This window comes from Girardinichthys multiradiatus, chromosome 5 (assembly GCF_021462225.1).
Source record: "Girardinichthys multiradiatus isolate DD_20200921_A chromosome 5, DD_fGirMul_XY1, whole genome shotgun sequence".
Lineage (NCBI taxonomy): Eukaryota > Metazoa > Chordata > Actinopteri > Cyprinodontiformes > Goodeidae > Girardinichthys > Girardinichthys multiradiatus.
Window position 1 is genome coordinate 21,019,539 of NC_061798.1, and position 13,366 is coordinate 21,032,904.

Sequence of the window (13,366 nt, forward strand, 5' to 3'; positions counted from 1 at the left end):
TCCCTTTGCTTTTAACTGGGGTATTTAGCAGCGAGCAGACAGACATTAAACGTAGCGGTGCTCGTTTTAAACACTGGCCGTTCAAAACAGCCTCGAATTCCCGAGGGGAGAAAGCAAGAGCATTGAGGCTCCAGCAAAGCAGAACAGTTAAACTATTTGGAATGAGGGGAGAAAAGCTATATTTATAAACAGATTAAGTCATGTTTTAGACTGTCTATTGGTAGCAGATCTGATGTTGTTTGTGTGCTCGTGAATTTTTGCAGCCGTAGCTGGTTCTGGATGACGGCTTCATAGCAGACCCGTTCTTCCCTCACCGGCGCAGAATCTTTTAGTGGTACGCAGTACCGGACCGTACCGATACATTTATGCCCCAAAATAGACAAACCAAATACTGTACTAAGCACTATAACTTTAACTGAATTAAATGAAGAGTATGATATATTTTTAGAGGACAATTAAGCAACATTTAAGAGCATTTTAAAAACACCGTACTTTATATTAGTTCCATGTTTTCAGAAGCCTTTCATTATTTTCTGAATGATCACAATGGTATTAAAATGAACATATGCGATTCTGTATACAACTGTTATTCAGAATGGCTTGTACGAAAGTTTAATGTTTTGTTCTATAAGAGAAAAAACGTTTCCAACTATACTTTTGTAAGGGGAACTAGCCACTCAAAATATGAGACGTGCGCTCACGTATGGCGTCTGGTCTACTCGTCTTTCCTCTTTCTCACTCCAGTCCCTTAGGTGTCAGCAACACAATGCGAACTTGCAATACAACCGTAGAAGAAGAACGAGGTCGAAGGCTCGTTTTCGACATCGCGCCAACGTACACTAGTTGGTAGACGACGCTCCACGTTTAACGTCAAATTTCATCGTTAGCTCCAGAAAGTTTAAACGGCGCCATGGCTGATAAGATGAGCATGTCTCTGGACGACATTATCAAGATGAATAAGAGAGAAGGCCGCGGTGGAGAAGGAGGCGGCTCCAGGCGGGGAGGAAGTTCAGGTCGAGCCGGTGGATCGTCGAGGCCGCCGGTGGCGGCGAGGAGCAGCCGACAGAATAACTTCCACCGTGATAGAAACAACAGAGCCGCTCCTTACACCAGAGTAAGACAGATATACATTAAATCGTTTTAGCCACAGTCGTAACTGGTTTTTCTCTCTATTGTTTAGTTAAAGCTGAGTAACGGGTTCCACTTTCCTATCCAGAATCAGTGTATTTTACCTTTTAGAGACGAGTTTTCTGATTGAAATGTCTAACTGAATGATCAGCATGGCCCAGTTTTCCTGTTCAAAAGTAACCGGTGGATCTTAAAGTGGTGTGATGGTTTTGTGGAAGAAGAAATGAGGACTTGGGGTTTTAGTTGACTGCTGACTTTCGGTGCTCTTGCTTCCTGTTCTTTTTACAAGACGTTTGTGTCCACATTGGTTCAATGTATTCAAGCCCTTTCCAATAGATTATGGGTTGTTTACAAAGCCAGCGGGTGGAGGGGTATATAAAGCATCAACTAACATGGCTATAGAGGTCAAAAGGTGTAGGCCTTGCTGTGGCTGATGCTAGGCTACCAGTGTCAAGGTTTAATAAGGTTGTCAAGTATTAGTTTCAAAGCTGCTAAACTTTACCGCCATAACGTTGATGAGATTCCAGATAACTTTTTGGAGTGGAGTTTTCTCAAGCTTAAGCTTAAGTATTGAGTAAGGTACAACTACCCATCCCTCACCTGTTGCTCCTAGTAAGTTGGCTGAAAGAAAGCTGCTTAGTCCTTTCCTCGAAAAACACGGGACAGTCATAATGTAGGAACTGGAGAAATGCCATCCATCACTCTTGTTAACATGATTCCTACACATTATGGAAAAGTGTGGAATTAGATTATTTTTAGTGGTGCACAATATATTGGCATTAACATCGGTGTTAACATATTGGTACCATTCTGTAGCTGAAACTGGGCCGATATTACTAGCTGCTGATCTTTCCCCATGTTACCGTATCTAAAGCAGAGAAGCAATGTGGTCATTTCCATGCATTTGCCAGGTCCCCTACATAGCGGTGTGGTCATTCTTTCACCGTGTTGAAACATGGCCATAACTGCAATATTAATATTGGATATCAATATTGTTGCAAATGTTCATATTGGTGGATCCCTAATTAGTTTATAATTGTGGAAACATATAGGAAAATAAAATGTAATATGAAAGGTTTGTAATTACAGTCTTTGTTTAATTGTCTAAAACTGGTGTCAGTCACCCATATTTATCTGTCTATCTAGATTGTTTTTGTAAGGACTTTAACCCATAGAAGACAAAAATGTCTTCCAGGTTTTTTCACAAAAGAAAGGAATTACAATATTATCCCTGTTTATGTGTAAAGTATATGTCCCAAGCCAGTATTAGTTTTATGTATTTGTTTTCAGAATCAACTTTATTGGCCACGTTTTGTGCACAAACAAGGAAATGACTTCGGTTTCCAACACTCACATTGTATATCGACATCAGTCTAAACAACAACCACAATAAAACATTTAAATAAATAAGGATAAGGTGCAGCAGAATAGAAGACAACCCTGGCTGTGAGGTGTTCATTGTGTTCGACAGCCTCGGGGGAGAACTGTCTCTGTGGCAGCTCGTTTTTGATTTGTAGTGACTTGTTTTATAAAACCTGTGCATTTATAGATAAATAATATTGTGAGACAGAGAGCCATACATACACAAGTAAAGCTTAACACGGCACCTGATGACATGGCCGTTTTATTTGTACATGGGGCAACATTGACAGACCATATACCCTTTCTTTTACTATAAATGTTGAACTGTTATCACCAGTTTGTAATAACGCTGCTATCATTTTTGTTATCGGGAGTGCCAAACTGAAGATGCCTTTTTTGATTCAAATTGTAAGAGTGGGCATAAAAAAAGAAGTCGTTAGAAAGAACAGGTTGCTATATACCATGATAATGTGTGTGCACCCTATGAACTTTGGGCTGCAGCAAGAAGACCAAATAAAAGCCTGGTGTTTGAGTGTAAACAGCATGCCAAGGCCAGATTTCAGCATGCCGTTTGCTCTAAAAGCGAACGAGTTATAAGGACTGACTCCATGGGCAGCAAAGTGTTGTAAATGAATGTCAGATTTTTGAAAAGTGGGGAGAACTTTAACAATAGTGAACCATCTCTTCCACGCACTGCCAAAAGCCTTTCTGATGATGCTCCATGGCATACTACCAGATTTAGTGTTCTCCATCTTGATTGTCCTAGTTATGAAGGACAAAGCTGAAAAAGTTAGTTGCTTGGATAATTGTGAGCCTAAATCAGTGGCCGGCATCTTCTCAAAAGGCATCTCATCATTTGATCTTCAGATTGACTTTTAACCAAAGTACTAACCTGTGAATAAATACAACTTAGGAAATAGCAATGTTCCATAGGCCAAGCATGTAGCTGTTGTCATGTACTTTATTGATACTAACGTTTGATCAAGTTAACATCAGGGGAGTTCCTTATGGGAGCACTTTCTTCCAACTTCTGACAGAAAGTACTCTGGGCGGATGAGACCATAATTTAGCTTTCTGGCCCATATGTGCTGGTTCCAATCCAATAAATAACAAAATTAAGATCAAGAAATATGCAGATTACAGATGACCGCATTCAGTTTAATGAAAGTACTTGCTGTAAAATATAAAATGTACCTTTGCAGAGTCATTTCAGAAAACCATATCAATACTGTGTGGAGACACATATATGTGTTGACATGAATGAATGCAGTAGAAATACATTAGTTGTACAAATATTGGCAGAGTAGACAGAATGATTGTCTAGATAATACATTATCTAATGTTCTGGGGACGATAGTGATGTTTTTCTTATGTATGAGACATTTAATATTGTGTTACACTACTGACCTACTTAACATTGCAATTATTTGTATCACAACATGTGTAAAACTCGATGTGTGGTGGAAAATGAACACTACGTATCATCGTTAACACTGCCTCTCCATGGTGGTGGCAGCATCATGCTGTAGGAGATGTATTATTTCAGCTTTACAAAAGGCTGTAAGGTCAAGTGTTTCACACTTTACTGCTACGTATGGAATTTGAGTTGTTGCGGCAGTTAATGGATGCTCAGGCTTGGCCAATGGGACATTTTATTTTTTTATAATGGCCTAATTATTTGGCTGATGTATTGTTCTGCCTTTGGGTTGTGGCTGGGTCTTTCAGTATGACAACGACCCGAAGCACACAGCCAGGGCAACTAAGGAGTAGCTACATAAGAACCATTTCAAGGTCCTGGAGTGGCCTGGCCAGTCTCCAGACCTGAACCCAATCGAAAATCTTTGAAGGGAGCTGAAAGTCCATAGTGATCTTCTCCAGATCCTTCAGGTTCTGGAGAAGATCTGTATGGAGTGTGCAGTGTGTGCAAACCTCGTCAAGAACTACAGGAAACGTCTGATATCTGGAATTGCAAACAAAGGTTTCTGTACCAAATATTACGATTTGTTTTTCTGGTGTATCAGATACTTCTGTCATGCAATAAAATCACACATGGCACTCCATCTTGTACATGTTTCAATTTTTGCATCCATTGAGCAACAGTTGGTGAGCAGAGTTTGATCCAGTTTAAAGGTAAGGTAAGTTTATGTATATAGCGCTTTTCAGTAACGAGACTCTCAAAGCGCTGCACATACAATTACAATACAATCACAAAGCAAATAAACAGATACAGACACAGAAAAACAAATCAAATGATAAAATCAAACAACATAGGTAATTTATAAAAGTAAAATAAAATAAAGAGAATAGAATGATGGACAAGAAAATGAAAGGAAAATTGGACTGAAAATGCAACTAATCATGCATAAATGGCACAGTCAAAGGCCATTCTAAACAAATAAGTTTTTAATCTTGATTTAAAGCAACTTAGGGTTTTGGCGCGTTTACAGTTTTCTGGGAGTTTATTCCAGATTAGTGGAGCATAAGAACTAAAAGCTGCTTCTCCATGTTTGGTTCTGGTTCTGGGTATGCAGAGTAGATTTGAGCCAGAAGACCTGAGAGGTCTGGGTGGTTGATACACTGACAACAAATCTGTAATGTATTTTGGTGCTAAGCCATTCAGTGATTTATACACTAACAGAAGTATTTTAAACTCTATTCTATGAGCTACAGGGAGCCAGTGTAGGGACTTTAGAACCGGGGTGATGTGCTCCACTTTCTTAGTTCTAGTATACTTGTTAAAGTAATAATCTTTAAGCAGTGAGGCTGTGGAGAATCTCCAGGCGTGTTTAGGCTGTACAGACTGGGATGTGTTCAGGACTACTACCAACAGTCTGGGCGAGTACACAGAGGCTGTGACTTCCTACATCAGCTTCTGTGAGGACAGCTGTGTACCATCATGCACCAGGGTGAGCTACAACAATGACAAACCCTGGTTCACAGCCAAACTCAGAAGGTTAAGACTGGATAAGGAAAAGGCCTTCAGGAGTGGGGACAAAGACAGAGAGGCGAAGTACAAGTTTGGCAAGGCAGTGAAAGAGGCCAAACGACTGTACTCTGAGAAGCTCCAAAACCAGTTCTCAGCCAACAACTGCGTCTGTCTGGAAAGGGCTCAGGCAGATCACCAACGACAAGCTGAAAGCCCCCCACTCCATCAACGACCGACGCCTCGCCAACGACCTGAATGAGTTCTACTGCCGCTTTGAAAGACAAAGGGACAGTCCTGCAACCATCCCCCACGACGCCCCCCAACAGCTGCAGCCACAATCTACCACCCTCACCTCCCCAACCTCAAGAGGGGCCTTGGCACCTCCAACCCCCACCCTGAAATTCCCCCCTCACCAGCCCCCTACCCACGCCCTGGACGGCTCTTTCCATCCAGGAGAGGGACGTAAACAAACTCTTCAGGAGACAGAACCCCCGGAAAGCTGCTGGACCGGATTCTGTCCCACCAGCCAGCCTGAAGCACTGCGCTGATCAGCTGTCTCCAGTCTTCACAGACATTTTTAACATCTCACTGGAGACATGTCATGTGCCAGCCTGCTTCAAGTCCTCCACCATCGTCCCTGTTCCCAAGAAGCCAAGGACCACAGGGCTTAATGACTTCAGACCCGTCGCCCTGACCTCTGTGGTGATGAAGTCCTTTGAGCGCCTTGTGCTCTCACACCTAAAAGACATCACCGACCCCCTCCTGGACCCCCTGCAGTTTGCCTACAGAGCCAACAGGTCTGTAGATGATGCAGTCAACCTAGCCCTTCACTTCAACCTCCGGCACCTGGACTCCACAGGAACCTATGCCAGGATCCTGTTTGTGGATTTCAGCTCTGCCTTCAACATCATCGTCCCAGTTCTGCTACAGGAGAAGCTCTCCCAGCTGAGTGTGCCCGACTCCACCTGCAGGTGGATTACTGACTTCCTGTCTGACAGGAAGCAGCGCGTGAGGCTGGGGAAGCACGTCTCTGACTCCCTGACCATCAGCACCGGTTCCCCCCAAGGCTGTGTTCTCTCTCCTCTGCTCTTCTCCCTGTACACCAACAGCTGCACCTCCAGTCACCAGTCTGTCAAGCTTCTGAAGTTTGCGGACGACACCACCCTGATCGGACTCATCTCTGATGGTGACGAGTCCGCGTACAGATGAGAGGTGGACCATCTGTTGGACTGGTGCAGCCAGAACAACCTTGAGCTCAACGCTCTAAAGACAGTGGAGATGGTTGTGGACTTCAGGCAGAACCCAGCCCCACCTGCCCCCATCACCCTCTGTGACTCCACAATTGACACTGTGGAATCTTTCCGCTTCCTGGGAACCATCATCTCCCAGGATCTCAAGTGGGAGCCAAACATCAGCTCCCTCATCAAGAAAGCCCAGCAGAGGAGGTTCTTCCTGCGGCAGCTGAAGAAATTCAACCTGCCAAAGACTATGATGGTGCACTTCTACACAGCCATCATTGAGTCCATCCTCACCTCCTCCATCACCATCTGGTACGCCGCTGCTACAGCCAAGGATAAGGGCAGGCTGCAGCGTGTCATGCGGTCTGCGGAGAAGGTGATTGGCTGCAGTCTACTGTCGCTCCAGGAACTGTACACCTCCAGGACCCTGAAGCGGGCAGGGAAGATTCTGGCTGATCCCTCCCACCCCGGTCACAGACTCTTTGAGACTCTCCCCTCTGGCAGGAGGCTGCGGTCCATCTGGACCAAAACCTCACGCCACAAGAACAGTTTTTTCCCGTCTGCCACCAGCCTGGTTAACAAAGCCCGGAAACCACCCTGACACTCTCCCTTTCCCCCACACCCCCCTTTTTTGCTGACAGAATACTTGTAACTTGCAACTCTATGCGTTACATTAACGCTCAGCTTGGACTTCTGCTTTACTTGCACACTGATCACCTGCACTGTTGTATTGCTCTCGCACCCAATACTGCTCTATATTTACTCTCACTCACTTAAAACTGTGCACATATATTTATATTATATTGTAGATATGTTTATACTGTTTAATTTGTATTGTATTGCACCAACTACGCAAAAACAAATTCCTTGTATGTCCAAAAACGTACTTGGCAATAAAGCTTTTCTGATTCTGATTCCCTGCAACTAATAGTATAATATGTAATATGTGTAATATGTACATTGGTTTTTTTGGGGTATATATCCAGCAGAAATACAAGAGGGTCCATGGGGAGATCTGCCATTAGAATGCCCTCAATCTTCTGTTTAACATTCTCCCAAAAGGTCTTAATTTTGGGCAGTCCCATAAGATATGTGTGTGGTCACCGACCATACCACAGTTCTCCAACATCGATCTGTAGTTGTACTCTTAGAAGTAAAAGTTTTTAATGAATTTCTGAAAAATCTTGTTTTCATTTTTCACTCTAACTCTCTCCAGATCTATCTTCCGATCCCTTTATGGCATTAAGAGCACACTTCTCCCCATAAATCATATGTTAATGTTACATTCATCTCCAGTTCCCATTGTTGTTTGATATGTAATGTTTTTGTTTCCCATACATTACAGAGATAAATTTCTTTGTCTGCTGTTCAAGCATCTGTACAAACATATATTTCAATGTCTGTAGGTTTCTTAATATTGTCCCATTCCATATGTTTTGTTATATAATTTCTAAACTGTAGGTATTTATATAGATTTCCTGAAGGTAGAGAACACTGCTTTTGCAATTGGTGTCTGCCCATGGAATAAATGTTCCAAGTAAAATCAGACACTACCTTTTAAGTTGTTGTTGGATTAGAATCCAGATCTTAAGTGTTTGCAAAACCCAGAGATTGTTAAATTGAACCTTTTTCAAAGGCATTTGGCTCAAGGATAGTAGAACACTCAATGACAGCCTGGGAAGTGAATTCTGTTCAATGGAGACCCACTGGATGTTCTTACTATTAGTAATCCAGGCCACTATAATATGCAAATGTGTTGCCCAATAATACTAATAATAAAACTTTAAATCTGGCAATCCTAGACCTCCCTGTTCTTTACTGGTCATTAGTACTTTTATGCGCACCATTGGTCTTTGGTTTTACCAAAAAATTGTTGACACAAGTGTTTCTAAAGTTTTGAATGTAGATTGTGTCACTGGTACTGGAAGGGATTAGAACTGAAACAGTAAATTTCGTAGTACATTAATTTTTATTGATTATATTCTACCCAAGAAGGACAAGGGGAGTACATTTCCATCTTTTTTAATTTCCTTGAGTATTTTTTCATAATTGGAATCAAAAAGTTGTGGAAGCTTTGGTGAGTCACCAACTATCATCATTGCCTCTGATTTGCTGGTATTAATTTTATATCCAGAGACATGGCTATATTCGTCAAGGCAGTTTAGAAGAGCAGATATGGAGACAGCCGGCTTTTCCTAAAAGACTAGACATCAGCAAAAAGCGCTATCTTATGTTGGCTAATGGCATCATCCATTATACCTGAATGAGTAGGTTTGTTCTTATTAGCTCTGCCAGTGGCTCAATCTCCCTGGCGCGTACCACGACCCAGAGGGAAAAAAATCACAAAGCAATGGCCGTTAATTCTAGATTTTGGATTCCTTTAGAATACTTTGTCCAATCAATAAACACAGCCATTAAACCCATATATCTTAAGTGATTGGTCCAAAAATAACCAGTCCACCCGGTCGAAAGCCTTCTCAGCGTCTAGACTGAAAAGCACTGACGGAGAGTCTCTTTTCATTTCATCAGCGCTTCTGACCATGACCTCGGGGGTCTACCTTTGTCAAAGCATGGCTATAGAGTATTCATAAAATAGGTGTTCATTCATTTAGAAAGTCTTTATTGTATTCACCAGATAGGCCATCAACGCCTGGAGTTTTGCTGTTTTTAACATTAAGAATACTCTTTTTAACTACTTCTTGTGTCATAGGTTAAATCTTCAGCCTCATCCTGTGTTAATTTGGGCTTTTTAATTAAATATAAAAATGTTTCAGTTTTTCTTAATTTTCCAGGTATTTTTCCCACCTCATGCAGTTTTTGATAATAATCAGCAAAGGCTTTAGTGATTTCTTTCGGTTGTGTAAGATTCCGGTTTGTCTGGGGACATTTAATTTCACCTGTAGCTCTATTGGACTGAGCTTTACGTAACTGGAAAGCCAGGAAGTGGCTTTGCCCTGTTACCGTACTTATAATATTTTAACATTCAAAAATCGCAGTGCCCCTTCGGCTTTATAAGTTAGTAGGTCATCTAATTTCATCCTAAGATTGTTGAAATATTATAATAAAAATCTTTAAAGGTAATAATTACAGGAAAACTTTGTTGAAAAATTCACTTTTATTTAGGATAGATTTAGTTCAGTATTTGGTTTACATACCTTTTTCCAAGTTGCTATAGTTTACACAGTGAATGGATCTGTTGGATTGAAGACCACCAAACTTTATGTATCATGTATGATTAAATATGTATCATTTATATAACCAGTGAAAAACACTGGCTTTGTTTAGGTTAGCACACAAGATTAACTGTGTGGATCACAGTTTGGATTTGAGCCACATTTGAGGTGGACGGTGAAAGCAATGGGGGAAATGTTTCCCACGTCTTTGGTTCTAGATACTATCATAAAGGCATCATCCAAATTTCATTACAAAAATGTTAAAGGTGTCTTGAAAGCTATTTTTTTCCTACTAGCAACTTGAAACGGGCAAAGTAATAGAGCACTGTATTGTCAGTTGACAAATGGACATTAGTTTTTTCAGGAGACAACACAGTTGCTACGGTGAAGGGCCTTTAAGGGTCAACATGGACATAAATCTAAAAACAAAAAAACCTCAAACCAAAATTATTAATTTATACCTGTTTATGTGTCTGGAACTGACTTTTGTGTGGTTGGGTGCCTGCATACTTCTGTTTTCCTGCTTATTACCCAGGTAACTTCCTGTGAATTCAGCACTTTTATTAAAACATTTCTTTCCTTTTTTTTTGCTTTCCACAGCCAAGAGAGCTACCAGACAAATGGCAGCATGACATGTTTGAGGAGAATGAAGGTGGAAGAAGTGCAGGACCAGGACCAGAAAGACGAGTAGACGATAGCAGCAAGCTTCTGATTTCTAATTTGGATTTTGGCGTTTCTGATTCAGATATTAAGGTAATTCTGAAAACCTTGTCGGTCCAGTTTCCTCTAACCATGAGGTACCCAGTTATCTTACATTTGTGCTTTGCTCTTCAGGAGCTGTTTGAAGAATTTGGCCCCATAAAGACTGCCTCGGTACACTATGATCGGTCTGGCCGGAGTAAAGGAATGGCAGATGTCTACTTTCTAAATAAAGCTGATGCCGTCAAAGCAATGAAGCATTATAACGGTGTTCCTCTTGATGGTGAGTCTTTGTTCTTTTTGTAACAATTATCTGTATCTTGGTTGTCGCTATAGTAGCTCATGATGTCAATGCTTTCGCTTTTTCAGGTCGTCCTATGAAAATCCAACAAGCGACGTCAGAAGTTAAAACACAGAGGTATGCACAGCCAGACTCGACTGCAGGTGATTATTGGTACTGAGTGGATAAATGCGAGTGATGCTCTGAATGTGTTTGCAGCTCAAGCAGAGGTTTCGACCGCAGCAGGCTCGGTCAGCCCCGGTTTGAAAGGAAACAAGGCGGGAGCAGTGGAGGGTTCAGAGGTCGAGGGAGGGGAGGTGAAAAACGACCCCAGCTGTCTGCAGAGGAGCTGGACGCTCAGTTGGATGCTTACAAATCAGAGGTATGTGACTGAATAGCATTTTTTTTTTTCTTTGTTGTTTCCACTTTAACTATAGTAGATACTCATGTATAATTATGTTCTCTTTCTCTTAGTGCCAGATGGACACCAGTTAAAAACGCTCAGGGTACTACTTCCTTCACTTCTTATTTTTTTTATCAGTACAATGCATCAAACGTGTTTTGAAAACATTTTTCTTTTATGTACCATTGTGTAAACATTTTTATTGTAATTTTTTTTTTACTGCCATGTTTGGAGCAATTTAGTTTTGATAAAAAAAATCTGTTCATAAATTTCCCTAAACATGCAATATCATTTGGATTTCCTTTTTTTATATTGTATGTACATGATTCCATGACAGACTGTCTACTGTAACAATAAATGTAGATATAAACCAGTTTTGTCACTGTCTTGTCATCACATTAGTATAAACTGGCTTGCTTTTTGGAAGCTAGACAGGGTTTAAAGATTTAATTTCCTGATATTCAGCTAGGGGTACATGGTTAAACCTGGTATTAAAAAAAGTAGTGAACTATTGAGGTCATCCTGTATATTGGTCTAATTTAAAGCAGGGTTTATAAAGTGGGGTTTGGGGTCTGGTAGGGGCCTTGAAACAAGTGGACCTGTGTTTGTCAATAACTTTAAATATCTGTATAATAGTTTATTTTAGTAATTAAAAAAGTGAAACAGCAATTCATTAGACAATATATTTTTCTGTTATTCAGGAATTAGAGTATTACATAAGGTCAAAAGATACATTTTTTTTTTTAGGGGCGGCAGACTGGTTAATTGACAGTTGTCCAGCTGTTACTGACACCCTTCACAAGGAAGTTCAGACACGAGGTCATTGCTTAAAGAAGCTGGCTTTTCACGGTGCTGTATCCAAGCATATTCAGTGGTCATGGTTGGACTGGAGTGCTTCAGGTGAAACCACATAGATGTATTCAGAACTACAAGTGTCATATTTTTTGTATTTATCGTCTCCTGAACCAGAAAATTTAGAAGCATTTTACCCATGCAAAACAGAAAGGGCTGTAGCTCAGTTGTCCGAAGTTCTCTTTACAGAGGGAATTCCTTGAAGTCCAGTGTCAAGTTTCTACAGTCAGTAGAACAATTGGGGAGCCATGTCATCTGGTGTTGGTCCACTGGGTTTTATCAGGTCTGAAGTCAGAACAGCTGTCTTCCAAGACATTTCAGAGCCCTTCATCCTTCCCTGTGCTAACAAGCTTTAAGGATTCTAATTTGATTTTCCAGCCTTGCATGTCACCTGCAAACACACCCGACAATACCGATTGCTATTTTAATGAAAAATCCCTGACCTCAATCTCATCGAGGGAAGCTACAACTGAACGAATATGGGTTTCCTTAACACTTCAGCAGTTGGTTGGTGGTGCTTTCACACTCGTGGTAGCATGAGACGGACTCTACAACCCACACAAGTGGCTCAGGTAGTGCAGCTCATCCAGGATGGCACATCAATGGGAGCTGTGGCAAGAAGGTTTGCTGTGTCTGTCGGCGTAGTGTCCAGAGCTTGGAGGCGCTACCAGGAGACAGGGCAGTACACCAGGAGACGTGGAGGAGGCCGTAGGAGTGCAACAACCCAGCAGCAGGACCACCTTTGTGCAAGGAGGAACAGGAGGAGCACTGCCAGAGCCCTGCAAAATGACCTCCAGCTGGCCACAAATGTGCATGTGTCTGCACAAACAGTTAGAAACCGACTCCATGAGGATGGTATGAGGGCCCGATGTCCACAAATGGGGGTTGTGCTCAAAGACCAACACCGTGCAGGACGCTTTGTATTTGCCAGAGAACACCAGGATTGGCAAATTTGCCACTGGCGCCCTGTGCTCTTCACAGATGAAAGCAGGTTCACACTGAGCACATGTGACAGAGTCTGGAGACACCGTGGAGAGCGATCTGCTGCCTGCAACATCCTTCAGCATGACCAGTTTGGCAGTGGGTCAGTAATGGTGTGGGGTGGCATTTCTTTGGAGGGACGCATGGTCCTCCATGTGCTCGCCAGAGGTAGCCTGACTGCCATTAGGTACCGAGATGAGATCCTCAGACCCCTTGTGAGACCATATGCTGGTGCGGTTGGCCCTGGGTTCCTCCTAATGCAGGACAATGCTAGACCTCATGTGGCTGGAGTGTATCAGCAGCTCCTGCAAGATGAAGATATTG

The 13,366-nt window shown here is 41.9% G+C and overlaps 1 protein-coding gene across 1 annotated transcript; it reads left to right on the forward strand.

Moving 5' to 3' along the window:
• The first annotated feature begins 781 nt into the window (after positions 1-781).
• LOC124868718 (aly/REF export factor 2-like) lies at positions 782-11,582 on the forward strand. The gene is made up of 6 exons (XM_047366238.1): positions 782-1,114; positions 10,428-10,580; positions 10,662-10,809; positions 10,896-10,944; positions 11,026-11,188; positions 11,281-11,582. The coding sequence occupies exons 1-6, from the start codon at positions 911-913 to the stop codon at positions 11,299-11,301; spliced, it is 738 nt and encodes a 245-aa protein (XP_047222194.1). The 5' UTR covers positions 782-910; the 3' UTR covers positions 11,302-11,582.
• Positions 11,583-13,366: the final 1,784 nt, after the last annotated feature.

Excerpts from the sequence above, each read along its gene's own strand:
- LOC124868718 (XM_047366238.1), top strand. The coding sequence starts at position 911 with ATGGCTGATAAGATGAGCATGTCTCTGGACGACATTATCAAGATGAAT. Across the intron at positions 1,115-10,427 it reads GAGCCGCTCCTTACACCAGA|CCAAGAGAGCTACCAGACAA; the intron begins GTAAGACAGATA and ends TGCTTTCCACAG. Across the intron at positions 10,581-10,661 it reads TTTCTGATTCAGATATTAAG|GAGCTGTTTGAAGAATTTGG; the intron begins GTAATTCTGAAA and ends TTTGCTCTTCAG.